Below are 25943 nucleotides of genomic sequence, written 5' to 3'. Positions count from 1 at the left end.
AGTGTCGCTACATCGGGACCCGTGAACGGAGCGCACGAAGTGTTTCGCCGGACCGCTTGCTGCGAATTTTACGTGCATCTGCCCCTGGGACGAGGACTCACCCAAGTCGTCTCTGCACATGCGCATCTAGCCAGCTCGGCCCAAGAAAAGCGGAGCACGGCGATCCTCCCACCACTTGGCAGCAGCGGCAGCAAGCCGTGAACATCGATTCAAAAACTGCTCTTTTCGCAGGTTAGTGTCACTGTGTCTCAATAATATTCACTGCAATAGCATTTCTACTGCTGCTGCTGCTGCTGTCATTGGTTTTGCTTGTGTACTGCTGGGTAGCGTGTTGCGGGGTGCATAGCTACACTCGTTTGAGTTTGTCCTTGCTATAGTTACAGGCTAGTTACCTTTCCTTGTGGTTTGTGTTACTGCTGCAGCTGCTATTAGCTCTCGCACTAAGTTATTTCGAAATAGTGAGAGAATTGCAATGTCGCGGTGTTGTGCATGTAGACTGCAGCTTCCTGAAAATGGGCTTTTCATAACTTGTGTCGAGTGTAAGTTTAAGTTTCATTTTGGTGAATGCTCAGGTGTGTCGGAGGAGCAGTTTGGCTCTAGGCGGGATGGCACTAGAAAAAGTTGGAAATGTGTTACCTGCAAGGGAGAAAATAACGGAAGCGGAACTACTGTGGAAGGCTCGAAATATGGAAAAGAATTATGTACGCGCATGCATGCAATTGAAAACAAGCTTGATACTATACTTAGTCTTTCTGAAAAAATTCAGACAATTGAAGAATCTATTCAAGTGATCTCAGACAAGTTTGACCAGTTTCAAACACGTCTACTGACCCAAGAACAAACAACCAAGCAACTTGAAAAACGTGTCGGCATCCTTGAAAAGGCCAGCTTCAAGGATATGGATCAACTCAGGCTAGATGTGGATAGCTTGGAATGGCGTAGCCGACATCTGAACGTAGAGGTGCATGGTGTACAGGAAACAGAAAACGAAAACTTGTTGGAAAAGTTGAAAGGAATCGCAGACAAGATTCATCAACCGCACATTGCTATCGAAGATGTCACAGCTGTGCATAGACTTGCGGCGAAACCAGGGAAGACGCGTGGGATTATTGTTCGCTTTAGAAAGCAGGAACAGCGTGATGCGTGGCTCGCAAACAAAAAAGAATTAAGGAAAGAAAATAGCGGTGTGTTCATCTGTGAGAATATAACTCGACTGTCTCGCGAACTATTGTATGCAACTAAGGATTGGGCAAAAAACGCTGGATACGCGTTTGTCTGGCACGCAAACGGAAAGGTATTGGTGCGAAAGAAGAGCAGAGATCGTGCAATAGTTATCCGAAATGAGCGCGATCTCGCAGGTCTGACGTAATCTGTGAAGCGCCTTGATAACTTTGTCTGGTGCTTTTAAGCACACGAGTAATGAGGATGAATTCGTCTCACGCCTGTACCTCCAGTCCGTATTTTAGTAGTACAGCTGCAGATGGGACAGGTTTCACTGATAAAGCCTGTTCCTATCATGATTCTGCCTCTTTCAATGCCTGTTATGGTGACACAGTTTGTGAAAAATCCATGTCCGTGTTTCATCTGAACACACGAAGCATGAAAAATAAACAGGAAAATCTGCAAGAAGTGCTCGAGGGTATCAAATGCAAATTTGATATTTTATGTTTCTCAGAAACTTGGCTATCTGAAAAAGACAGCGCACCACAATTTGATGGATATACGTATGAAGGACTAACACGAAAGAATCGCCGCGGTGGTGGTCTTGCCATGTATGTGAAAAGACAGATTCAGTATGACGTAGAACGAGAATATAGTGTCATGAATGAAAATGTAGAATGTCTTGTCATTCGTATAAAATGTGGGTACTTCTGCGTTATGTATAGGCCGCCATGCGGCAGCAAAGGCCATTTTCTCAATTTTGTGGAAGACCTGTTAAACAATCTAAGTAACACTGGTTCTATGTTTGTAATTATGGGTGATGTGAATATTAACATGCTAGGCAATGATGTAAGTGCAAGAGAATTTAACAACATAATAAAATCCTATGCATGTGGAAACCTAGTCAACCTACCTACTCGGCTCACGGCTGAAAGTGCCACGCTACTTGACGTTTGCATCACAAATGTGTCTTGCCTTAGCGCTTCTGTTGGTCTGTTAACGCTGGATATCAGCGATCATCTGCCAGTTTTCTGTTTCCTCCCGTCGATAAAAGCCCAAGCCATTAAAACATGCACTTCCTTTTATCGGTGCATTAATTCTCATTCGCTAGAAGCATTTCGCTCGCTTGTCGAAAAAGTAAACTGGGAATTAGTGATGACTACCACGGACCCTAATAAGGCATATAATCTTTTTTATGACAAGCTCAAACATTGTTATGATCGGGCTTTTCCTCTTAAATCCAGCAGGAAATGCAAAAACAAAAACAGAAAACCATGGGTTACTGTTACGCTCTTGAACCGAATAAAAATTAAAAACAAATTCAGGGTCTCTACCAAGTTGACATTTCTAAATTCCCTGAGTTTTCCAGGTTTTCCCTGAGTGTTTCCGCTAAAATTCCCTGAGTGAAACAGAACTTTGTTTTATGTCATGATGGGTAGAGACCATATCGCTCAGTGATGTCACTCTCTAATACGCATGTTAGAAAATGAAAACGACTTAAACCCATTTGAATAGTACATATAGAACAGATAAACCTCAATATATCGAAGTTGGTAAAATCGGCAACTCACTCCGTAATATCGAAACTTCGTTAAACTTAAATTTGATCGTTCATGCAAGGCATAGTTACCGAAGGAATAATCTTAAACTGAAAATGCCACAAGAATGCTCGACTAATATGGCAACATGAAAAAACTTTTTTTTACTTTCTACGTGAAAAAAATCAATTTTGTTGAGCCTGAGATGCAGTAATCACGGTTAGATGCTTTGCCAGAGTGTCACATGTAAAGACAAAACAAATGCGGGTTTAATGCAACTGTGGAATTGCGCTTGTTCTGCTGCTGCGGGTTGTTCACATCTTCGCGCGTTGCCCAGAGCAATGCAACGCCTTTGCTCCCATGTTGCCCAACCGAACCATTCGCTCTCCACGAATGCACAACATCGCAAACCATTCCACGTTAGAAAAAAAGTCACAGTTTCACCGCGAGAGCAAAATAGTAAATCCGATAGCAAAAAGCAAAAAAGAGGAATTTTATATGAATATAGGCTAGCAGCTCGCTCCTTCAGGAAACGCAGCCACTGCACTAAGAGAAGTGCCCTATCTATGGCGCAGGGGCGGATTCAGGTACCTAAGGGGGGGGGGGGGGGGTACAACGGCTGAAGCCAATGCTCAGCAGTGCATTTTGGTGGGTCACGCATATTTACAGCAGCCCAGAGGGGATTATAGCGTTACCTAAGAAGCCTTAGTTGGAAATGTGCATAGGGAATCAGGAAAGGGTAGAGCAATGAGAGGTAGAGAGCAAGGACAAGATTCTCTTTACCCCTTTTGGACAGTGGCAGGCAAAGCAACCTGACAAAGGGGGCAAACTCAACAAGCAGCCTTACAAAGGAGGTGGACAACAGGCACTGAAGGGAGGGGGCGGGGGCTGGCTTAGAGGGGGGGGGGGGAGGGATCGCCGCTACCGCCCCCCCCCCCCGATCTGCCACTGCTAACCTACAAAGGTATGAGCCGTCTGCTGATCCCCACTAAAGATACCGCGGCGCACGCGACCACGCCCGCTGGTACAAAGTACGCACTTCCTGTCGGACTCACGAAGCCGCCTCCCCCCCCCATCATCAACGCGACGGCTCCTATCTCCATGTGCCCATCGCGCAGATGAGACGGTCGGCTCGTTTCATCTCTGCTTAAGCCCCGTTAGTCAGCAGCGCTCGCGCACTTTCACTCGCACATGGAGCATACTACGCGCAGGGTGATGTAATCGCGATTTGGACTTGATAAGGAAGATCATGGCGAAGGCAAGAAATTCGCGTCGGAGTGTCTATGTAATTGCTATCGCAAAAAAAAAAGCAATATAGCTGCGGGCTAAGATAGCATGAAAGCACGGCAACAGCCTGAATTACGGCACATCCGATTATGGTGGAAACGTTACTGTTTTCCGACATCGCGCGCCGTATTGAGCATGTGGGACCCGTGCCGGTGTCGCGAATTTCGGTCGCCGCTATGCCATAGCTCTGGAAAGTTTTGTAATTCGGCTTTGTAGCAAACATCCACGTGGTGTGTCTGGTAATTGCGAGCTGCAGCCCCAAAAAATTTCAGTCGACTGCCTAAAACTTGTTTCAGCAGTGCCCTCATCGGGAAAAAAAGAAAGAAAAAAAGCTTTCACTTGCTGTGAATGGGCCCGTTGGTTACGCTAGCTCTCGCCTGGAAACTTATTATATTCTTCACGGAGTCCTAAATAGCATCTTTGAAGCTCGGGATCAGAGCGAATGAGCTCTCCGATAACAGCCATCAAGCGTCTTTTTTCTCGCCGATCGGGGTGGCTTGCCAGATACGAGCCTTGTCGAAGACATCCGCTTCCTGCATGATCGCGATCGCTTGCAAGATAACTCAAGCTCGTTACATCTACTGCTACCGCTTCTACAACTACTAATCATGCTTGTTACTTGACACGCGGCGAAAACACCATATCGGGCACTAACGCACAGCACGCGCGAGAAAGATTACAGAACTACACCGCGTACTCACAGAACACCCTGACAACATTGCGTGATACGATGTGTCGTGGTTCGCGGTTCCCGCATGAAACGCATTAGCCGGATTCTCTCCCACTTCACCGCTCCGAAGGCGATGACAGCATCGAGGTGCGCCACTTCCCCAGAGCCGCGGCCGTTTGATTTGAAAAATGCGTTCACAAAATATCGATAAGATACGGGATATTGTACCCATGTGGTTAAAAAAGGTGCTATATTATTCGTTATTTTACTCCAGGCTCTCGTACTGTATACTAGTATGGGGCACTACCTATACCCAGAATTATAAGAAACTTATTATTTTACAAAAAAGGGTGCTCAGATTTTTCGAAAATTACCACGGGAAGCCGCAACACTTGAGTTCAGAACCTTTGTTTCTGCGATATGACCTACTGAAGGCCTCTCAGATTTATTATTATAAATTATTGCAACACATAAAAGCTAATAAAGTGCCCATCGCATATGAGCCACAAGCGCAAGCTCATTATCCACTTCGTAAGACACTTATCCGAACCACGCGGACAAGAACCCATTATGGCAAACAGCACATTGGTTATCAAATCCCGGCATTGCTAAATCGTCCAGAATTTACTGATTTCAATACACTTCCTAAGAGTTCGTTTAAATCATTGCTAATTGAAAACAAAATTGAATATAGATAACTTCGTTCTAATTCCACTAATTATCTCAAAGTATGTTTGCTACTGATGTTAGTGATGTATAACTAAATCGGACAATGTGTTCAACTTCTACAAATGCGTTACTGCTTCGTGTCATTTGCTGTTATATTTTGTTATATTGTAATATGGTAATGTACCAGATGTCTTTATTGTACAAATAATCTGTTCGCTGCAGCCAAATTCGTGAACGGAGCAGGAGCCTCTGTCAGGCCTTGGTGCCTTTTGCTCTTGCCACCTTTCTGTAATGTTACAGAAGAAATTGTGGTAGCCTCGATGCTCACCGGAGCCGAAGACTACCGCGGGTTCAGGCTTAGCGAGCCACAGGGCCGCGTCTACCGTCGCCTGCTTACGTTTTGCGCACCGCTCCGCACGCGCACTGCTCGCAAAGGCGTTGAGCGCCGCGCAGCATAAACACAGTGTTCGAGCTAACATACACACACACTTTATTTGCCTTCTGCGGCACCCCAACACACACACTGTACACGTCCGCCCCCGGGGCACGGGGAAGCAAAGGGCCTCCCGCGCGGACGATACACCAAGGGGTTCCGCGAAGCACGTCGCAGCTCGCAATGGCGAGCTTTGACACGCCGCTCGGGAAAAGGTCCCTCGCGGCTATGCTGCGCACTCTCGCGATGACCACTGGGCCTGGTCGCGGGAGTTAGGGCAATCTCCGTACGCGTGGGCCTCCGGCAAGTGCGACTCGGCGTGGTACGACCGCGCACGAGCACTAGGCACCGCTCTTTGGCTTAGCGTACGAACCGGAGCTAACACTGAGGTAAACACGCCTGCAAGGATGCCGAGGCACCCAGGCAGGCTACAGCCCAGCGATTCCCAAAGGGGACGTTGGACCGGAAAGGAAAATGCGTGCTTACCCAGCGGCGTCCGGGGAGAGAGAGAGAGAGTTCCGGCCTGCACGCGCGTCTGTCCCGCCGAATTTCGCGGCTCCGAACCGCGTGCAGCGCCACCACGAGAGCCAGCGGGTAGCGCAAGATGGCGCCACCTGCCGTCGCGAGAGAACGGGAGAGGGAAAGGATTCGAAATGCCCGCGCAGTGGCTTCGGGCGCGCCTCGGATCCCCACATCCTCCTCTCCTTAAATCACCCTATACCGGTCTGCAAAGGCAGCCGGTCGTCGCCCATGCATGCAAAGGCGTTATGCAATGAGCAACAGCTAACCTCAGCCCAGGCCCACAACTGCTGCTAATTACTCTACAAATAAAAAAACGAAAAAAAATAATAACACAATACACTTGAAATACACTATACTATACAACATGGTGCTACGGAAGGGGGTAAAAGAAATTAAGACGAGTGTTCGTGATGCTCACGCGGGAGAGCGTCCACGGCGCGGAGGGGCGGCGGCGCGTAATGTTGCTGGCCAGAGTGCGAGGCAAGAGGCCTGTTTGATGTCCGCATGCCCGGAACGGGCTCACCTTCGGCTCGTCGATCTAGTCGACGACAGACCCGCGAGTCCGACGAACGCCGCTTCGGTGGTGGTTCGGAGGTCCCGAATTCCAGGCTGGATGACCAAAGACCGCGCTGGGACGGCCGGTCCTTCTGCTGTAATCCTGCAAGGCGTCCCGGCGTCGGCAGAGAGCCGGGCGCAGCTACCATGTCAGCTAGCCTCGCGCAGCAGCCGTGAGGCAGACGGCAGCTAGGCTTCTCGACGACGGCCGAGACAAGGACACAGCCGGGCGGTCCGCCTGACGTCAGCGGGTTCCCGAACACCTCCAGGGTCCACGGCGATAGGGTGAAGGTGGTTTCCTATGGTGTCGTCACCACGCCGCACACTTCCAGGGCACGCACAGATCCACCACGCACGTACACACACACACACGCACACACAGCTCCGAAGACGGGCTTCTCCCAACGCGCCACGCGATGGAAGGCGCGTAGCGTCCTTCGTACCTCTCCCCCCCGCATAAGCACCAGTATGCACGACCCCTTCCGCAGGCAAAAGAAAAAAAAAAACACAGCGAACAGCAAACAAAACAAAATGACACTCCATACGCGGAAAAATACGAAAAAAGACACATCAAATAAACATGAACACTCCCACAAACAAAAATAGCAGCAACTGGGCGGGGCCCACTTCTTTGCGAGCACAGGCCGTAAAGAAGTTAGGCAACTGAGGCTAGATAGCAATGTGAGGGCCTTCGGTTGCGGAAATAAGTCCGCCGTCCGGCGCGAAATCACTAAGGTGACCGCTTCCTCAGGTTATACCGGTGCGTGGTCCGAATGCGGTCCGCCGTCCCGGGTGCGCCCCGTCGCTTGCGCGCAGTGCCACTGGGCGCTGGCGCGAGCTCGTCAGGCCTCGACGCAAAGGCTTTCAGGTCTGCGATGTGGGCACGGCTGAGTTTTCCCGAAAGGGGATCTTTCAGCAAGTACGCGAGCGGAGTCCAAGCTTTCTCCACTCGGTACGGACCAAGCCACTTAGGAGCGAGCGAGGCTGAGAACCCCTTGCTCACGTCGCTAAGAGCGTGGTTGCGCTTCAGGACAAGATCACCTACCTTAAATGAAAGGTGGCGATGTTTCCGGTCATACTGGGCCTTCTGCGCAGCCCTGGCCGATGCCAAGCTCTGCCTTGCTCTACAGAGAGCTCGACACAGCCTGTCCCGAAGCTTTGATGCGTAAGCAGAACAGTCTGCTGGTGCTTCCTCGTCTCCGAGCTGGCATTGCATGACACTGGTCACCGGATCCGCCAACTCTCTTCCGAAGTTGAGGAAAGCGGGAGAGAAACCAGTAGAGCGACTCTCGGAGGTTCGGATTGCGAACGCAAGCTCACTCAAATGGTCTGCCCAGTCCTTTTGACTTTCGGCAAAGGCCGCCAACATCGGTTTGAGCGTACGATTGGTTCGCTCCGTCAAATTGGACTGGGGATGGTAGGGCGAAGTGGTGCAGTGATTACTTCCTAGGGAACGGCACGTATCACCAAACACCCGAGCGGTGAAATACGACGCATTGTCAGTAATCAGTCTTTCCGGAAAGCCGAACCGACAAAACACTTCCTGCAGCCTCTCGAGCACCGCTCGCGCTGTCACCCTCCGAAGCGGAAACAATTCCACCCACTTCGAAAAATGATCCACGACTACCATCAGATGTATGAACCCCTGCTTGCTTCTGGGGAACGGCCCCATTAGATCGCAGGTGGCTACTTGCCACGGACGCTCACTGACAATCGGTTTCATCAGGCCGGGCGGCTTGCCACCCCTTGATTTCACCGCTTGACAGACATGGCAGGAACGGCAATAGCGGAAAATGTCACGCTTCATGCCAAGCCAGGTCACAGTCTTGCTCAGTTTTGCAAAAACTTTGGAGCCACTCAGGTGACCGGCCATGGGTTCGTCGTGAGAGGATCGCAACAGTGCGGCTCTCAGACTTTTGGGCATAACCACCTTAAACGGGTCCACGGACTCCTCATCGGTGGCTATGTATTTCAGCAGGAGCCCGTCATGGTCCAGCAAGTATGTATCCGCGGGGGACCCAGCGACACACGCCGGTTCCCGTCCCCCTGCGCCCGCCGCACTACCAGCAGCGTCACGGCGCTCCGTCTCCCTGAGACCGTCGCTCAACTCGCGACAAAACGGATCATCTTGCTGGGCCTTCAGTAGCTCTTGCCTGCTGAAAGCGATTCCCATTCTCCCAAAGGGGAGCCTGGTATCGTTTTTACTCAGGACTGCAGCCATCGCTGCCGCTTGCGTCGGCGTCATGGGTTCGCTTTCGTGTTGCTCACCCTCTCGCCCGCTTCGCGGCGCGCTGCTTGCCTGGCTCGCGGAAAGGGTTCGCTCGTCGGCGCACTCACCCTTCTCTCCGCTCGGCGGCTCGGCCGCCGTTTCGCCCCCGACGCTTGCTTGCGCAAAGGCACCGCTAGCGGTTGTCGCACCAGAATCCAGGCTCCCGGTAGACACTGGGGCACGAGATAGCGCGTCAGCTACCACGTTAGTGCTCCCCTTCCGATACTGCACTGAAAAGTCATAATGCTGTATTAGGAGAGCCCAGCGCGCCAGCCTGCCCGCAGGCTCACGGAGCCGCATCAGCCAGCTTAGCGCGCTGTGATCTGTCTGCACTACGAACTTCGTCCCATCCAGGTAGACGTCAAACTTACGCAGTGCAAACACGATGGCGAGACACTCTTTCTCAGTCACGGAATAATTCTTCTCCGCGGGTATCAGCGAGCGGCTGGCAAAGGCCAGCGGCTGCAACACGCCATCGTATTCCTGTAGGAGAACTGCTCCTAATCCCAGATCACTCGCGTCAGTCTGGACAACAAACGGTCTGGTCAGGTCGGGGAGCTTGAGTTGCGCTGTCTCCGCAATGGCGCTAGACAGTCGGCAAAACGCCTCTTGCTGCTCAGGTCCCCATCGCCACACCGCAGACTTACCCAAGAGCTTGGTCAAGGGCGCCTGCACTCGGGCACAGGACGGAATGAACGACCGGTAAAAGTTGGCCATTCCAAGAAAGCGGCGCAGGCCGCGTACGTCCTTGGGCACGGGGAAATCGAGGATTGCTCGAAGTTTCTCCCGGTCTGGCTCAATGGAGCCTTCGCCCAGCGTAAACCCAAGTAACTGAACTCGAGTCTGCGCTAATTGGGCTTTCGCGGGATTTAACGTCATCCCGGCAGCCCTCACCCTCCCGAGCACATCGGCAACATGGGCCAAGTGCTCTTCGAAGGTTTGTGAATAAATCACGATGTCGTCGAGGTAGCACATGCAGTATGACCACTTTGCTTCCCCGAGGACGCGGTCCATGAGTCTCTGAAAAGTCGCAGGAGCATTACAAAGACCAAAGGGCATACGAGTGAACTCAAACAACCCTCTGTGGGAGGTGAACGCGGTCTTGCACCGGTCACGCTCATCCATCCGGACCTGTAGGTAACCTTTGGAGGCATCTAACGTGGTGAAGTACCGCGCAGTGCCGAGGTTTCCTACGATGGAGCTAATCGTGGGGAGCGGATAGGCATCCTTACGAGTCACTCCGTTCAGACGGCGGTAGTCTACGCACAGGCGATGACTGCCGTCTTTCTTAGGCACCAACACAATTGGAGACGCCCAGGCGCTGGACGAACGGCGAACAATGCCAGCTGAAAGCATATCGTCCAGCAAGCCGTCAATAACCTGCCTCTTGGCCAGGCTGACGGGCCTGGGGTTACACTTCAAAGGAAGCGCGTCGCCAGTTTCGATCGCGTGGCTCACCAACTCAGTACAGCCCGGCTGATCGGTGAAGAGCTCGTCATACTTGCGTAGCAGTGCCGACAAACGAGCCTTCTGTGTATCATCCAAATGAGTCGCACAGGCGGTCAAAGGATGCGGAGCCTCTGCGTGTCGTGCCGCTCGATCCCGATGGGGATTTTGAGCCGACGAGCGCATAGCGCAGGGGCCTGCCCCCGAACTTTGCACGCGACACGGTTCCGACGCCTCTACTGCACAGGCAGTTGTATACGCCGGCGGGCTGATGAACGGCTTCAGCTGGGAAAAAGGTCCGTCGCGATAGCCTCCATTCGCAATGTCCACAACGATACCGGTTTTTAGGAGAAAGTCCCGACCGAGAATCACAGGAACACTGAGCCCTGGAAGATGAACGAAACGCGTGCGTCTCCTTCGATCTCCCCATGTGACAGTCAACCTTGCGGCGCCAGCCGACTGGGCCACGCCTTTCGCGAGGGTGAATGTCGTTCGGCTGTCCCGCAAGCGCACCGAGTGCTTCCGCAAGTGGGACAAAACCTGTTCGCCAAACAACGAAGCGCTCGCGCCCGTGTCTAGCAACGCCGAAAATTCGCGGCCGGCAATAATGACCGAAATAAACGGCGCGTGCGCACCAGCAAGACTGCTTGCCCGGTACGCGGAGGGGAGAAGCAAGGGTTCGGCCGCTCGTGCCTTCACGAACGACCCGCGCCCCCGTTTCCCTGCCTCACAGGAGGCCTAGATACGGGACACTCCCTCGCTATGTGCCCTCGCTCGCGGCAGCGGAAGCAGCGCATTCCGTCTCGGGAAAGGGAAGATGCGCCGTCGCGGCCCCTCTCCCGAGGAGGAGCAGCCTCTAGCGGCAGGGGTCGGTTCGCCTGTTGATCAAAGGATCTGTTATGACGAGTGTCACCCTCATCGATGCGCTGGGTCGGATAGCGTCCCTGCTCGCGCGCGTCGAGTTGCGGTGCAGCACAGGCTGCTGCGCACCTCGCGTACGCGTAGGGATCTAGAGCGCGATCGCTCAGCTCCCAACTGTGCCCGCTTCTAGCGGGAGCCGCAAAGGCAGCTCCGGCGGGCTGTTGCCGTTGGGGAGAGGGCACGGCCCCTCCCCACGCGCAGCGCGGTTCAAGGGCCACGCTGGCTGGCGGTGGCGGGCGATAGGCGCGCGCGGCGAGAATGTCGCCTTGAATGCGCTTCGCCTCGGCGGCCAATTCCTCTAAATCTCGGAAGCGGCTGCCGCGCAGGTACGCCGAAAAGGTCGGATGCGCCTGCCTAATCACCCGTTCGACGCGTTCCTCGTTCGAAGCTCTGGGCTCAGCGATAGAGAAAAGGTCTTCCATCGCGCGTACGTACTCCTGAAGCGACTCATCAGGAGCTTGCGTGCGGAGCTCGAGCTCGCGCCGCATCCTACTCTCGTAGTCAGCGGGTAAGAATTCGCGCAGGAAGGCCGCGCGGAACTCATCGAGGGTTGCTGCTCGGTGGCCTGAAAGCCGATACCACCTCGCCGCCGTGTCAGTCAGTGCAGCCGGGACGACGCGTCCGAGCACCTCCTGATCATCCAAACCCAATGCTCTCTGATAACGTGACAGAGAGTCAAGGTAATCTCGGGCGCTGCGCAGATCACCGTATCCGCTGTAAGTTGGCACAGGCAATATAACAGCGGGGTGAGCGCGTTTCGGAACGGCCGAAAGCGTTTGTACAGCTCCCGAGAGCGCTTGGATCATTTGAGCGGCATTTTGCAGCAGCGTCTGTGCACCCGCTTCAAAGGAAGCTGTCGGTGCGTTAGCGGCGCGGTCGAGCGATGGGGAACTGTCTCCGAGCTCGATAAGGGGCGCGGCTTCAAAAGGGATACCGGCCGGCGTCGCGCCACTCTCGGAGAGCGCCTGTCGTTGTTCACAGCCGCCGCTTGGGGCAGCCTCTCGTGAAATGGCTAAGCCGCTTGCGGCTAGCGGTACAGACGCGCGCTCGAAGTGAGCTTGGCTGCTTGCTTGCATAGCAACCAGCGGGCAAAAGTCGGTGACGGCTGAGGCCGCGTTTCCGACCTGCGCTCCGTAAGCTCCGTTGGGAGCCGATTGGGAGCGATGTGACATGGAACTGCCGTGCATTCCAAAGGGAGCAGTAGCGGTCCACTTTGCCCGTGTGCACTGTTCGGGTTGGGCAATGGCCCCGTTCCCACAACACGCTACATCTCCACTGGGAGCTGGTACATAGCGCCTCGCGTCATCCCCACTGGGGGTTGTGACAGGGGAGGGTGCTGGATTCTGCCCGAAGGGGGCACTGGCCCTGTTCTCGAGCAAAGCGGTATCTGCTAAAAACGACAGCGGACAAAACTCACGCCTAGCAGACATAACGCGGGTAACACGGCGAGCCTGATACGCAAAGGCGTGCTGACTCGACTAAGTCTAATCAAAGGCTTAATGAGCCTTTGATACCGCGTTGGGCGCCAGTGTGGTAGCCTCGATGCTCACCGGAGCCGAAGACTACCGCGGGTTCAGGCTTAGCGAGCCACAGGGCCGCGTCTACCGTCGCCTGCTTACGTTTTGCGCACCGCTCCGCACGCGCTCTGCTCGCAAAGGCGTTGAGCGCCGCGCAGCATAAACACAGTGTTCGAGCTAACATACACACACAAACACTTTATTTGCCTTCTGCGGCACCCCAACACACACACTGTACACGTCCGCCCCCGGGGCACGGGGAAGCAAAGGGCCTCCCGCGCGGACGATACACCAAGGGGTTCCGCGAAGCACGTCGCAGCTCGCAATGGCGAGCTTTGACACGCCGCTCGGGAAAAGGTCCCTCGCGGCTATGCTGCGCACTCTCGCGATGACCACTGGGCCTGGTCGCGGGAGTTAGGGCAATCTCCGTACGCGTGGGCCTCCGGCAAGTGCGACTCGGCGTGGTACGACCGCGCACGAGCACTAGGCACCGCTCTTTGGCTTAGCGTACGAACCGGAGCTAACACTGAGGTAAACACGCCTGCAAGGATGCCGAGGCACCCAGGCAGGCTACAGCCCAGCGATTCCCAAAGGGGACGTTGGACCGGAAAGGAAAATGCGTGCTTACCCAGCGGCGTCCGGGGAGAGAGAGAGTTCGTTCCGGCCTGCACGCGCGTCTGTCCCGCCGAATTTCGCGGCTCCGAACCGCGTGCAGCGCCACCACGAGAGCCAGCGGGTAGCGCAAGATGGCGCCACCTGCCGTCGCGAGAGAACGGGAGAGGGAAAGGATTCGAAATGCCCGCGCAGTGGCTTCGGGCGCGCCTCGGATCCCCACAAAATAAAGCTTTATTATACTTAAATAAAGCTTTATTATTATTAAAACTGCTGCAACAAAGTGGGCTATGCAACCCACAGGGAGCTTCCTTGGCTCATGGCATGATAAGTTCGACTTGAAATGAAGAGGGCAAATCGGCTTACACAGGGGTGAGATGGCTGAAATTGATTTGGGAACAGTTTTTGGAGCAGAAGAACCCTGATTCGGAGCAGTTGGCGGAATTTTTTATGTCATCTCAGGAGCTTGAAAGACAGATCTGCATCAACCTGGGGGGACAAGTACATATTTAAATTGACCTAGGATAAACATAACACTGAATATCGCCTGGCATGCTCAAACCTGGATATAACGAACATGGACATAACGAAATTATCGGTTATAACAAAGTAAATGAATAGTCTTGTTAGCTACAGTGTTACAAATAAACGTTTATAACGAATTTTTGGATATAACCAAGTTATTTTCGTGGCAGATGTGACTTTGTTATAATGAGGTTTGAGTGTACCTTTTTAAATACTATGCGACCTACTAGCCCGAGTAAGAAACACATGAAATAATTGAAAAGATAAAGGTTCTGCAAAATAGGCTCACTTCTTAAAAATTTGAAAACACAACAAAAAGAATGTTATTCCACAAGAATTGCAGTTACATAGCAATAGGCCTTTTTAAGATCAGTGATATAATTTAGTAATTACTGCTTTGACTTTTATTGCGATAGCAATTATATGGACATTCTGAAAGGTTTTTGCCGTCTGCATCGCAGTCATGTTTGGTATAAAGTCCAAATCGATAACATCCCCTGCGCATCATGTTTTACCCTTCGGTAAAAGCGCGCGTGAGAGCGAGGGCGACAAACGCGAACGAGGCAGAGATGAAAAGAGCCGACCGATCTTCGTTGCACGGAGGGCGCATGCAATAACATAACACCGCATGCCAGGCCTGCCGTTGATTGCTACTCATGCAGAGAGGAAACGCGCCGCCCGTCTTGAAGGAGCACGAAGGGATGCGAGGGAGGGGAGGGGGGGTCGCTCTAGCAGTAATTGTGGACTTTGACTGTAAGGGCGTAGTCGCGATCACTGGCACACGCGTTATCTCCGCTGGCATCACAGGCGGCTCGTATACCTTCTAAGTGCTGTGATCTCAACGCTTCTCTCCTTTCAGCAGCCGTATTCTCTTACACCAGCGTTTTGTAGTTACGTGAGATCTGATCCATAAGTGTTAGTTAGCTGCCAGCCTTACTTCGTATAATATTACCATTTGATGCTATCGCATTCATTGCTTCACTTGCGGCGAAACTGATTTTAGGGGCGAAGCTCCTTAGGGTGTGGGTCGTTCCCTCCTCTGTAGTAGTAGTATGTATGTAGCCAGCTCTAGTTTAATGAATTGCTCACTAGATGGCGTTTCATGTATTTCTTAGAGTTGCTGTTTAAAGATGACAGATGACGCTTGTATAATGCGAATGGTGCATGTCATTGGATGCGTGCGATCGTAAAAGGCGCTCGCTCTTGGCGTGCTTTCTCTTTCGTTCGGAGTCGCCGGAGGGAAGCAAACAAGGCGCTTGCTCTTGGCGCGCTTTCTCTTTCGCTCGGGAGCAGACACTTTCCCTGCATTTCACCGATCACAAAGCGATAATGAAGGGACCACGTAAACCAACAGTACAATAAAAGTTTGATGTTTAATATATACACGGTGTTTCACATTCTTTATATGATGTACTGGGCGAATTTCACGGAAGAGTTTCACGGTTTACCGATGATTCCCTCCGGAGCTTCGCCCCACTCATCATCATTCACCCCGTGGATATGCTGCGATTTTTTTTTTGTAGATCTGCTTATTTAGCTTTTCAAGCTTCTCTAGAGCTTTCTGTAGGTCAGTGTTTGTAAGGAGGACATCACAATAAGCACCTTCAGCTCGGCCGCGCGGTTGGCGTAGTGTCAAACCTACTGCACGCTTTGAACAGGCGGGAACAAAGGCACACTACCGCCGTTCGATGCCCCCTTGTGCGGGACCGCCTTCAAGAGCGCGGCGCGGGCGCCAAGATACCTCACCGCGTTGACTATCTCATAAAGCTATCTCGCACCGACTATCGCGTACGGTACTGCAGGCATAGCGCCGTTCTAACCGTACTGCACGCTTTTATTGGGGAACGACACAAAGGCGCTTCGCATCAGTCTGCTGCCAGCTACGGCGTAAAAAACCACCAGAGCATCACGGAGACGCGCTACATGCAGGAAGCTAGTTGTCGCTGCATTGATGCAACAAGGGTGATGCCTCTCCCGTGCACGGTATGGGTCGTAACGGTACAAACACTCCCAGAGCCAACGCACGCTGGTGACCACACGCAGCAGCGTCGACACGAAAACCATTGCGACCGGAGGAACACGCTACGCACAACGAAGAACCTGAGAGCCATCCCCGCTACGCATACCACTCGATAGCGCCAGAAGACACAGCCGAGAAGCAGCAGCACGCTTGGGGCATGGCAGAACATTTTTGGGGCACCCCGCATATTTACAACAACCCAGAGGAGGTCATGGCGGCACCATGGGAGCCCTCATTTGAAAGGGGAACACGGTTGGGCGCTACGCGTTTTGCGAACATCTCATTTTCTTGGTATCCCAGGTGCTGCTATAGGCGCAACTTGTAAAATCATGTTGTCAACTCAGCCTTTTTTCCCCACGAAGCTGACGTGGGCATCGAAATTCTGGCTTGCGAGGCTCTTTTGGAGCAGCTTGGCGTAGGAAAATGGAATTGTATCAAAAATGCGCAATATCCACAGCTGTCTCACCCCTGCTTACATTCCAAACAATCAACCAGACGTCTGGGAGAACCCAGCTATCTGCACCCAGCCAACCTTAGATTACTCACACAACACAAAGTTTGTTTTGTTCACAGGGTTGAGGCAGCTTTGCACTAGTGGTTCTAAGCCTGAAGGAAAAGCGGAGCTGGGTTTCCTTATTTCTTATTTCCCTCTCTCTGTAATCGTTTGCTCGCCCATCCAAGTAATTGCATCCCATGCCAAACAAATCGGCACAGCAGGGGCACATGTGTTCGGGGAGTGAAGCAAAAGATGAAGAGGACGAAGAAAGTGCACGCTACACGAGGTAGAGGCCATTCATAATGATGATGGTGACCTCGTAGCCAACCTCGAGCTGTTACGAGGGTGGTCTGAAAAGCTTTCGGCCTCATGTAGAAAAAAGCATTTTGGACCTTCAGAATTATTTTTATTTTTCAACGTAGTCTCCTTTCAACCCTACACACTTGGTCCATCGAGGATTCCGTCCCTGAAATGACTTTGTCAAAGTTCTGAAAAGTACTCATCCACAGCAGCAATCGCTTTTTCATTTGACGAAAAACATTGCCCACCAAGAAAGATTTTGAGTTTTGGGAACAGGTGGTAGTCCGACGGGGCCAAGTCAGGAGAATAAGGTGGCTGCTCCAACAATTCGTACTTCCAATTGTGCAATTTAGCCATTGCAAGGTGCCCTTTGTGCACCGGTGCATTGTCTTGATGAAAGATGATTTTCTTCTTCTGCAAACCTGGTCTTTTCTCACAAATTTTCTGATCCGATTGAATTAAAAGGTCAGAATAATACTCCCGGTTATGGTTTTACCCTTTTCAAGATAATCCACAAGCAGAATGCCTTCAGCGTCCCAAAAAACAGAGGCCATCACCTTTCCTGCGGAGGGAACTGACTTGACTTTCTTTGGTACAGAGAACCCAGCTTCAGTCCACTGCTTTGACTGTTGTTTCGATTCCGGTGTGTAACGGTGAATGAAAGTTTCATCCATTGTTATAAATCTGTGCAAAAAGTCCGCTGGATTTTTGTTATATAGCTCCAAAGCATGCTGTGACATCGTCATGTGGTTGAAGGAAAGAAGATGATTCTTAAGGGCTCGTTTTCTTTGTTAGACACAATATTAATGAGAACAGACAATAACGCCAAGGAAAGGATATGATTTCCTTGGCGTTATTGTCTGTTAGTTCTCATTAATATCGTCATGTGGTTGCGTTTTTGCTCAGGAGTAAGGATGCGCAGCACCCATCTTGCACAGAGCTTGTTCGTGTGTAGTTCGTTATGCAAAATGTGACCTACACGTTGCACTGACATGCCAACAGCCTCGGCAATTTCGCGCAACTCCACTCTCCTATTTTCCAAAACCATATCGTGCACATGGTCAATCAATTCAGGAGTTGTTGCACTTTTTGTGCACCCTTTGCGTGCGTAATCTTCTACGCTCTCTCTCCCCTGCTTGGACTCAGCAGCCCATTTCTTGACTGTGGAGTATGAAGGTCAATCTTGCATGTAAACTTTAACAAATCTGGTGAATTTCATTCAGAGATAAACCTTCTTTTACAAAGAACTTTATCACCGCACGATACTCAAGCCTCTCCATGCCTTACGGTGCTTCACACTACACCCACTGTGATCGAGTGTCAAAGCCAAACTGCTAATGGGCACTAGATGGCATTTCATCTGAGACTTGCAGAGATTTGTATGAACGTGCACATGAGTGCTGCAAGTTCTAGCTCGCGTGATTCCTGTTGAGGCCGAGAATTTTTCAGACCACCCTCGTAACAAGGTCAGTGAGGAGAAGAGGCAGCAGCACAGCATTTCAGACCAAATCAGTTGATGCTATCACAAAGGTGTACCATTTTTCTTCTAACAAGATTTCCCAGGTCTATTCAACCCATGCGCATATGCAAAGTATGTTGCCATAAAAGTAAACATTAACCGAGAGTAAAAAAAAACACCGATTGAGGACAGGACCACACATGCATTTTGACAAGAGCTTAAACACAAAATGCCAGGAAAGTATGAAAACTGGCAATGAGGCAGCAGATGATGTCATGCACACAAACCCTGCAAATATTCTGACAGGGAGATACCGAGAACAGAAAGTTGGGCTTGTCAATAGGTATTAATCATGAAGGACAGTAAGGTATACAGGCACCGACACAGAAAAGACAACACAAATGCACACTATTAAGTCTAAGGACGCACTGCTCAGGTGTCGCCCACTGATCAGGCATACTCGTGGGTCTACGCAGCAAGAGATAACTGTTAAAATTTATTTCTTCTACACATCAGTTAACCAAAGGCTGGCTCATGCATGCTCCTTTGCTGTATGCCAAGATTCAATTCTCAGATGTGTTTCTTTGTTCTTGTGTCTGCATAAAACTGCACATTCATTAAACTGTGGCATTTACAAACTAAACAGTGCAAAGAAAGATTATATGGATGGCCTTTATGCTCCATTAATCTTCAATTAGCACAATGGCCTGTATGCCCTGTACAAAAGCGGCCACAGTTGACGGAATCTGTACATGCCACACAAGTACACCAGTCTAAATTTGTTGGTGTGTGTTACGACACAAATATCAGACTGCCCTTTGTAGATACTTATAATGAAGCAGACAACTGTGTCATGCGTAACAGTACACTCGGACGTAAATGCCAAGCGGCCACAAAGGAAGCTCCCCTTGCCTGCAAGCTTGGTGGATAGCACGTGGTCGTACTCCTCCCGTATCTTGCTCTCTCGCTCCTTCATCATCCGTTCGCAAATGAGCCCAACCTGGCGGAACGTGAACAGGGGCTGGTCTCGACGCACCGGTGACGAGAGGCCACTGGTCGGCTGGCATTCAGGGTCGGTGCCCTGGAAACAGAGCTGCTTGCGCCGTTGTAGCCGTCGCATCTCCTCGCGGATGTTGGCTGCTATCTCCTCTGCAGCAGCACAAGGCAGCGCATGTCACAACCACGATATACAACCCAGAACACAAAAACTAACAGCACATGCAATGAAACGAAGAAGGGAGGCATTATTTATAGTACAGAACCCTTTCAGCCCCGGTGCCCTCAAACGAGGACAAGACCAAGGAGGAGTTGCTGGCGCCATCAATGACCATACAGACACAAATGCTTAACATGTACATCTCCATTGGCATTCACACCAGTTATCATGCTTTCGGTTTGTTGGAGCACAGGCGAGGGACAACAAAAATGGAAGACGACGGCATCGACGCGTTGCCAAGGTAAATGCCCTATTGATTTTTTAGGGGCGAAGCTCCTCCTAGTCTAACCTTGTCACGTGTCCGGCGTAAGGCGTAACCGGCCCAATACTTCGTCTTTGCAAACATCCCACTACTACCCATCACCGATCCATTACTTCACCGACCATAAAGCCGTTATAATGAAGGGGGAATGGAAACTACCTTTGCAAACTGCCCACTACTTCGTCTTTGCAAACATCCCACTACGACCCATCACCGATCCATCACTTCACCGACCATAAAGCCGCTATAATGAAAGGGGAACAGAAGCCACGTCTAGCTACCACTTACGATTAATAAAATTTCTTGTATAAATATATACAGTGTTTGTCACGTCTTTGATGATGTACTGGGCTATCGCTTTGATTACTGCTGGGCGAAAGAACATTTCACGGTGTAACCATGATTGCTTCAGGAGCTTCGCCCAAGCTCTTCATCATTCACCCGTGGATATGCTGTGAATTTTTTTAGAATGCCCCGCACAGTGAGTCGCTACTACGAACAGCCAACCAAACTCGATGCTGAGCTAGTTGGTAGCGAATTATGAAAAATGATGGTAGGCATGCAAGAGAGAGGTGCCGAGTTGATAGGTGCGAGCAGACATTTTTCATGCGATAGCGTTAAAGGGCTCGTTTCGCAGAATTCCGGCGTTGTTGGTTGTGAGCGAAAAATCATCATCTTGTCTGTGACCAAAAAATCGAGAAAGCCGCAAATAAAATAACTAATAAAAATGTTGGGTCCGAGCGAGAATCGAACCCAGGCAGTCCGCGTGGCAAGCAGGTGTTCTACCACACAGCCACGCCTCTGCTTGGAACTGCACTGAAAGTAACTTTCATGCTTCACAAACATATGCATCCTCTATACAGGTGTCACCGTACGAGATGTAATATCGCAGTAGGCACAAGCGTACATTGCCATGTGGCGTCACACCATGTGAATATCATAATGACTCGGTGGTTTAAAGCCAGCCACACATTACTGCGCGTATTCCCTTAAAGGGACACTAAAGAGAATCGGTTTAGATCGATAAATTGTGCTCTGAGAACACTAACGTTGTTACTTTCGCCAGCATAGGCTTATAAATAGAGAAAATCAAGTTCAAAGTTTCATTTTAAAATTTCTCGCCAAAATCTCCCCCCGTGACGTCGCAGATTTTAAAGTGTATTTATCGTATTTTGGCGCCATTGGCTCAACAAAATTACCCCAAACTTGGTATGTTAAGTCTATCGCCCCCTCGGAGGACGATGCACTTCATTTTTACCGATTAGGAACTACGTAGTCCCTAGCAGGCGCCGTCAAAACATGCGACTTCACGGTGAATGATGCGGAAACTTCAAGGTGGCGTCGCCACACACATTTTGTTTTTGCGCGTTTTCTCGCTTACTAAGCATCTTCTCGGAGCAAGTGTGGTGTTTTTGGTATCGCGAAAGAGTACTTCATTAATATGAAAAAAAAAAATCGTTTTGCTCTTTAGTGTCCCTTTAAGAACACGTGGTGGGTGCATCACAACTTCGAAAAAGTTTCTTGCGCATAATTGCTGCTGGTTTAGAGCATGCTACCCGTCACTTAAGGCACACGCTTTAGTGCGCCCATTCTGTTACACACACATAGTGAATGCACTGATACTTCAAAAAAAAATGTCACCCTTGTGATGGATTCTGTGTTATCTACAAGCACCAACCACACTGCGGTGTCTTCCTCATTGGTGAATTTTGGTGTGGGCATCAGTGTCAACTGGCGCACAAAAACGAAAGTGGCCACGCAAGACTGAGGCAGAGAAGGCAGACACCAAAGCGAGGCGTGCTGCATAGTGATGCAGAACTATTCGTAAATTGACTATCAATAGCACAGATAGTTCTTTTGAAACTATCAATAGTGTGTAGCGAAGCGTTGGAAGCCTGTAATGGGTCGCCCTCTCGAGCGCTTACTTGTGGGTCCTCTTCTGCTCTTCTCGGACAGCACGCTCCTCGCGCTCAGAGTAGGCACCCCGCCTCGACTGTCGCAGTCGTGTATCATCGCCGAGTGCCCGCTAATAAACTATCTAAAAATAATAATAAACTATCGATAATACTACTATCGACAAACTATCATAGTCGAATTGGTAGTACCATCGGTTATATTACTAGAGATATTATTGCTACGCACGTTTATTGCGTTGTTTTGATGTATTTGGGTTTTGCCCACAAAGACTGTTTGCAATGTTTGATGCAGACCGCGCCGCAATGTTTGAGAAGCTTCGTGATTGTCTGAGATCATTTTGTTAAGATTACACGCCGGACGCAAATAGTCTAGTTTATTCGAGAGCTTATGTGAGCACCAGCGATAACGCTGGAAGGTTCAATGACTGATGTATACGTAGTGTTCATGTGACGTCACTTCCGCCGCTCTCGCCGTCTCCCGCAATTTCTGGATACCTCTTCTGGTACCTACTGCAGTTCACATGCTGCAGCGCGGGTTGTTGAGGGGCTGTCAGCTGTTGCTTTGTGCGATGTTGAAAATCAAGCAGTGCGGTTTTTTTTTGTTGTTGTCGTCGTACTTCGATGTGTTCATCGGACCAGGAAGATCTCGCTTGTTCGCTCGATACGAAACTATAGGATCAAGATGTGTGACACATCGACCTATACCGGATTTCCATCAGCAGAGATGCCACTGCGGACTCCGGCCCGCCACGACCTGCATGAGCATGTTTAATTACCTCGTTTTCTACAAATTACATGGGCATGGCCCGAAACAAGTGAAAGCCCAAAGTTCCTCGAGGCCCACAATATTTTACGAGAGGATGAGTGAAGCGAAGCAGCTCCCATCGAAAACGAGTTGTCGTGCAGAGCGATGCAAGTTTACAGGAGATGCGGCCCGTGCCACCTAAGTAGTTCATGCAGGAGATGCGGCCCGTGCCACCTAAGTAGTTCATGCAGCGCAACAGCGAGACTTCCCATGTGTTTTGATGCTGAGGCTTTTTGATCTGCACTTGTGGAAACAGCCGGGAAAAAACATTGTGCGAGTGCGAGGTAGAGACTTCGCGTGGTTCATAATGCCTGTCACTTTTTCTGTCCCATATGTTTTTGCCACTTTTTTTTTACCTCATATTTTACTTCCATTGTTGTGCGCTAATGTACAGTGAAGCCCCTGAAGATGATGGAGACTTTTTTTAGGGAATTAACCAATGGTTAAAAAGAACGGGGAGTTTACCTGACCGCCCACTCGAACCGATCGGAAGGTTAACCTAGGGGACTTATTTGCGCTATACTTCAAACCACCAGTGAATGAAGCTTGTTTGTTTCGCGTTCGTTTTCACAGTTCATTTCAATGCAACCCCCAATCCCCCGCGATTGTCATCACGATTTCAACAGCCTCCCTAACCCGCTGACTGTGCCCGCAGTGGTCGTGGCGAAGTTTGTAGGTAGAGAAATCACGGTAAGCCATCTCTGTTTACAGGTAAGTGCTTGGATAGCACTTACCCACAATGAAATTAAGTCCGAAGATGCGAATATGACTGAGGTTCTTCAAGTAATTTCTGTTAATCCGCGCCAGCAAACGCGCCGGTGCTTCTCGGAAAGTCACAGTGTGCATTGACAATGTCGGGGGATAAATTTCGGCAAAGAGAACACCCCGAAACCGTGTTCCCTGTTGATGGGCTGCAAAATCGACTTGCTTCACCAGCAGCTGCTAACTGCACAAACTTCCATCGTGAGGGCAAACTCTGCGGGCGCAAGCACAAGGAAATAGCACGGCTGCGGTGGGCGAGAGCATCAGAAGATACCGAGGCATGTTGGTGGCGCATTTCAGAAGGGGCACTGCGTAACACACTATGTATAAAAGACGATGATTACTTGACAGCCGCCGGCTGTTCTCACCGCTATCAGTGCGCAGCACGTATCACTTGTATTTCGAGTTGTGATTTTCTGGGCACAAGTTCACCCACATAAAGAGCTTTGTATTTCCCAGTCTTTCTGCAGCATTCTTCACTCTCACAACCACCTGACAATCTATCCATAGTGGTGCGAATAATGATGGTGTTGCTGGCCATATTGCCAAAATGTTTGCAATAGCCTACAATTAGCTTTGCTTAATTTATGAGCGATTTCTGGAAAGATAAATAAATTATGTCTGAGGGAAAATGGTGGAATAAGTCCATCAATAAATTCATATTCAGTTTCTTTTTTGTGAAGTTTGCACAAGAAGTGTTGAAAGCAACCAGTTACACTTTACATAACAAACTTAGTTTTTGATTTTTTTTTTATCTTGAAATCATCAAATGCAATATAAAATTGAAGCCACGCAGTTCCACCGCAAGCAACGGCTTCCTTACCATTACAACTGAACAGTTTGACTTAATGATCACGTGTCAGCACAGCACTCTGGAGAAGAACACAACTTTCTTGCCCTTCAGCCTGCTCCTCCGGCTCCACTATGTGCCATGCGAGCAGGGAACCAAGCTTATGCTGCAATGAGTTCGGGCTGTTGATTCTGTACTACCGATAGTACTATAGACAGTTTGATAGTGACTCACCTATCGATAATACCGATAGCGCAATCAATAGTTGTGCATCACTAGCGCTGCGGCTATGTGACCAATTTGAACTTTGTCAATTACACTGCAGTAATGCACAATCTGAACTTCTCGAGCAACAACAAGTATACACTAAGTGGTCGAAATATGCACTAGGGGCAGGATATCGCTATTGTGTTCAACTCTCAAAGCTTAAGCATCCCCCCAATTTTTTTTTATTTTTTGTTCGCCTGCCTATACATACTCTGCTTTTTCAATAAAAAACAAAACTCGTAGGTATTCAGCGCTGTGTCCTGTACCTTCACTGTCCCGTAGGTTGCACTGTTTTGCCATAACGTTCATGAACTTACGTAAGAACACTTGTGTCGCCTCTGCCACAAGTATTTGTGCATGCTTTCTTTTCCGCCGCTGAGCGCCTTTTCAGTTGCTAGCTTCTTTAATGTCGGCGTTTTCACGCCTACAGTCTGCTATCATTGGTCTAGTCACACGGAGCTGCTCTGCACCGTTGTTATTACAGCTGCGTATCGTAACTGCTAAACTGCCGCTCGCTTGCTCGTCAACAGAACTAACACGCTTGAAGAACTCCTCGGCCATCGCAGAGGGAGTACTACCTGAAGTCAACTTTGGTGGCACGTCTCCGAAGGGCGAGGGATCGATCTGGTGCGCCCTTGTTGGAGGTGGGGACAGAGGCATACATCGGCGTCGCTTCGGTGATCGGCCACTCGGACTGTGCAGCGGGTCCCAGTCATGTGTGCGCTTTAATGTCGCACAAGCCATCACTCAGCGGTAAGCCTAACTTGGGACGCTCCTGCCTGCTCAACACTGAGAAGATAGGGAGGACAAAAAAAAAAGGACAGTCTGGATGGCAGGCGCTATTTACGATAGCGGTGACGATATTGCAACATTGAGGAAAACGCGCTAGGTCAACGGCAACACAGTAATCGCTACTTGCCCGTTCAAGCCGCCTCTGTCCCTTAAGATGGCCACCCGACAACGGCGGCGCTTTTTCGTTTTGTCCGCTGTGATTGGCCAAGTTTTAGGAACCTACCTCCGAACACTGTGTAAACTGTTTTTTTTTTCCGCACTTTCAGTAAGTTCATTTCATGTTGAGTAATCTGTAGCCCCAGCTATCAAAATACTATTCAAGAAAAAGGATAGACGAGACCACTGTACTCGTGACCACTGCTCGCCGTTGGTGGCGCAAGATATATTTAATCAAAGTAGAAGTATTAGGCCAACATTAAAAAAAGAAGGAAAAAAGGAAACAGTTTTTTTTTTTTTTTTTGTCGTGCCTGGTGGTACACCTGTGCCCAGGCCAACGCATCTATCACATCCATCCATCTGTTACTAGAGGTATGTAGAGGTGTGCGCCGTGGCGGTTTCGACCGGCGGCGGCGTGGGGGTCGTTCCGAGTCGGCGGCGGCGGCGTCGTCGGCGCACGCCGGGTACATCATCGGCGGCGGCGCACGGCCACTTTTCGTCGGCGGCGGCGGCGCCGGCGGCGTGGAAACCGAAACTACAAGTCCTAAACCTATATTTCACTGCACCCTCTTTGCCA

General features: G+C 50.3%; 1 protein-coding gene across 1 annotated transcript in view; it reads right to left on the bottom strand.

The window, feature by feature from the left end:
• LOC119397044 (akirin-2) overlaps positions 1–25207 on the bottom strand; it is a 57582-nt gene extending 32375 nt beyond the window's left edge. The window contains exons 1-2 of the mRNA XM_037664468.2: positions 24997–25207; positions 19313–19549 (exon numbers count right to left, since the gene is read on the bottom strand). Of these exons, the coding sequence (XP_037520396.1) occupies positions 19313–19549; positions 24997–25162 (403 nt within the window). The 5' untranslated portion in view covers positions 25163–25207. The remainder of the gene's footprint in view (positions 1–19312; positions 19550–24996) is intronic.
• Between the last annotated feature and the right edge of the window lie 736 nt (positions 25208–25943).

Source organism: Rhipicephalus sanguineus, chromosome 6 (genome assembly GCF_013339695.2).
Source record: "Rhipicephalus sanguineus isolate Rsan-2018 chromosome 6, BIME_Rsan_1.4, whole genome shotgun sequence".
NCBI classification, from domain to species: domain Eukaryota; kingdom Metazoa; phylum Arthropoda; class Arachnida; order Ixodida; family Ixodidae; genus Rhipicephalus; species Rhipicephalus sanguineus.
This window is presented reverse-complemented; position numbering and strand designations above follow the sequence as displayed.